Here is a 2,673-nt window from a genome sequence, read left to right on the forward strand (position 1 = left end):
CCCACTATGTTTTCACTGTTTTCCACTTCAGCCAAGACCTCACTGTGAAAGAAATGAATCAGGCTTTCTCAGATGCAGGTGATGGGCTGGTATTACCATGGGGAAAACTCCACTGAGGGTATCCTGTGACTAACATGCTCTCACATCAAGGAATGACCTGGAACAAGTATCACTTAGCTGCATTTGGGATCCTGCCCAATGAAGAGGGATTCCCCTAATAGGAAACAGTAAACATAAAACCCAACTGTTCTATCTAACAACACGTGGAAGCCCAAAAAGACTTCTATGCAACATACTCACCAAGAGAAATCCTACAATGCAAAATAACCCTCAACAAGCACACTGTCCTGAATTTCTCAATCTTGGTGGCATTAACTAAAATCTTAAATTCTTGCTCAATTCCCTGAAGGTTTGTCTAAGTAAGCTGGTACCTTTTGTATTAGTATCAATTTGACCATAAGGTAGAAAGTTCACTAAAATAACCCATTATTAGATGAGACAAAGATATAGGGAAGGTGATGATGTTATCTGAACAAACACATAACGAAAAAATTGAAAAACTTCCTTCCAAACAGTGACTGAAAAAAATGTTTTAATGCATTTCTGATACTACCCAGTAGCAGGATACCACAATGCAAATCCTAGGGACAAAAAAAGCTCCAGGAGCCAATATAATAATACAAACTCATGCTGAAGCTTTCCCTTTCCCATGGGAAAACACCCCTGACACAGATGAGCTTAAATCAAAACTTAAAAAATAAGTAGAAATCCCCCAACACAGTACTTCTGATGCAAAGAAAGTACAGTTCAGTAGAAGCATCTTTTTTGTTTTATGAATTTATTAAGATAATGTCTATAGTATTTACATTGTAAAAACAAAAGTTTTTTTTTTCTTTTCCAGTGAAAGTTGAATCTTATGAATCCTGAAATATTTTATATCAAGAAAACTAATTAAATGTAGGCTTACGAATGGCTGGACTTCGAAAGATAACAATAAACAGTATCTTCCACATCATTGTCAACATTGTTTTGGTCAAAATTTATTAGCTACCACTTATAAGAGCTATCAGTGTTCTAATAAAGAATAATTGGGATACACAACAACTGTCACAACCGTTCCAAAACGTCCATGAAAATTACCAGCTTTTCATTATGTGGAATTGCTTTTACTATAAAGTGGAATTTTTTAATGGAAAAATAACAAAACCATACCCATAAAAATCAAACGCACATCCAAACACAAACAAACAAGTTTTAAAATACTAATGATAGTGTTGTAGTAGGCGCCTTGCGGGGGTACGGGATGTACGGGACAGGCCTCTCCCTAAGCATAGAGAGACAGTGCTATCGTGCCGACCTTGATGCAGAGAAAACAGGAGAAGAAGAAGGATGAGAAAAGAATGTGGAAATGGCCAAATAAGGCACAATGTTATCTGGTGTGAACCAATCAGAGTGGGACATGACAGCACAGTTATGTAGATAAAAATGTATATAAGCTGCGTTTAGTAGTGAATAAATGCCATTTTGCTGTTCATCATATTAGTGTGCGTCTGCAGTCATTTGGCCCTGGTCAGGCTATTGGTCAGTGAGCGCAGAGGGCTAATACAGGTGGCTAACATAATTGTTGCAGAAAGCAACATGATAGGAAAAAAAAACCACCACCACCACAAAACTGCCTTACTCTCACAAATGTAGCCTTTCTATACCTTATTTCTTTCTTCTTTTTCCTTCATATTTGCTGTTTTAGTTTCTTTCATCATGTCTCCAATAACTTTTGCTTATAATTTATTTTCAGATTTATTGCATAAATGCACAGACAAACCTCACAATTTTGGTTTTAAAAGAGAACGTATACTCAGCAAAGAATAATGAAGATGATATTTAATATTATCTGGAAAAAATTCCTCTTTACCAGAGCAAAGGAGACTTCTTAGGCTATTTGTCTTTGCAACACAATGAAAAATCACTTTTTTCACTATTTTTTCCCATCTTGGCAATAATATCACCTGTACTAACCAACAGCACACTTAATATGTTTGCTCTCTTTCTCCTCTTTCACATACTAAGTTCACATGGCTCAACTGTGTATCCAGCTGATCAGTTCCCAAATGAAATGGAATAGGGCAACAGTTAAAATGGTAGTACCTGGTATCTTTCAGAAAGTGAAAGCAGCAACAAAACAATCTTGAATATCACTTGTAAAATATATAGATATCACAGCTAAAGTCATCACAGAAAGACACCTAATTTTTAGCTATCACAAAGGTGACACCACACATACAACTAGCCTTCAAATCACGAGTAATAATCATGGGTCATTACACCCTTGAAAATAAAGAAATACAGTGCATAGAATCAGCGCATCTGGACCTACCTTAAGTTGTTCGAGCTTCCGGTGTATTATATTTGCTGTCTCCTCATGAGCTTGCTGAATGCTTACTTCTTCTCTTAGAGCATTCTCTGCTCTATAGAGCCAAGCACCTATGGTACCCAAAGGTGCAGGAAGAGATTTATCTAGGTGTATGTGCCAGTCAAACAGCTAGGAAATAAAAATAAAAGCATTGAACTTATTTTCTTGCTTAATTAAATAAACAAGTACCCAGAAAATTCAGACTGAGACAAAAGATGACCAAAATACCACTTCAAAGAGTTTGTTTGAGACAGAAACGTATA

The 2,673-nt window shown here is 36.3% G+C and overlaps 1 protein-coding gene across 1 annotated transcript in view; it reads right to left on the reverse strand.

Annotated features, from left to right (window-relative positions):
- The window catches only part of SYNE1 (spectrin repeat containing, nuclear envelope 1), a 250,326-nt gene that overhangs the window by 216,264 nt on the left and 31,389 nt on the right, over positions 1-2,673 (reverse strand). Inside the window, 1 exon segment of the mRNA XM_040697338.2 lies at positions 2,375-2,539. Coding sequence (XP_040553272.1) covers positions 2,375-2,539 — 165 coding nt within the window.

The sequence above is a fragment of the Gallus gallus genome, chromosome 3 (assembly GCF_016699485.2).
Source record: "Gallus gallus isolate bGalGal1 chromosome 3, bGalGal1.mat.broiler.GRCg7b, whole genome shotgun sequence".
NCBI lineage: Eukaryota > Metazoa > Chordata > Aves > Galliformes > Phasianidae > Gallus > Gallus gallus.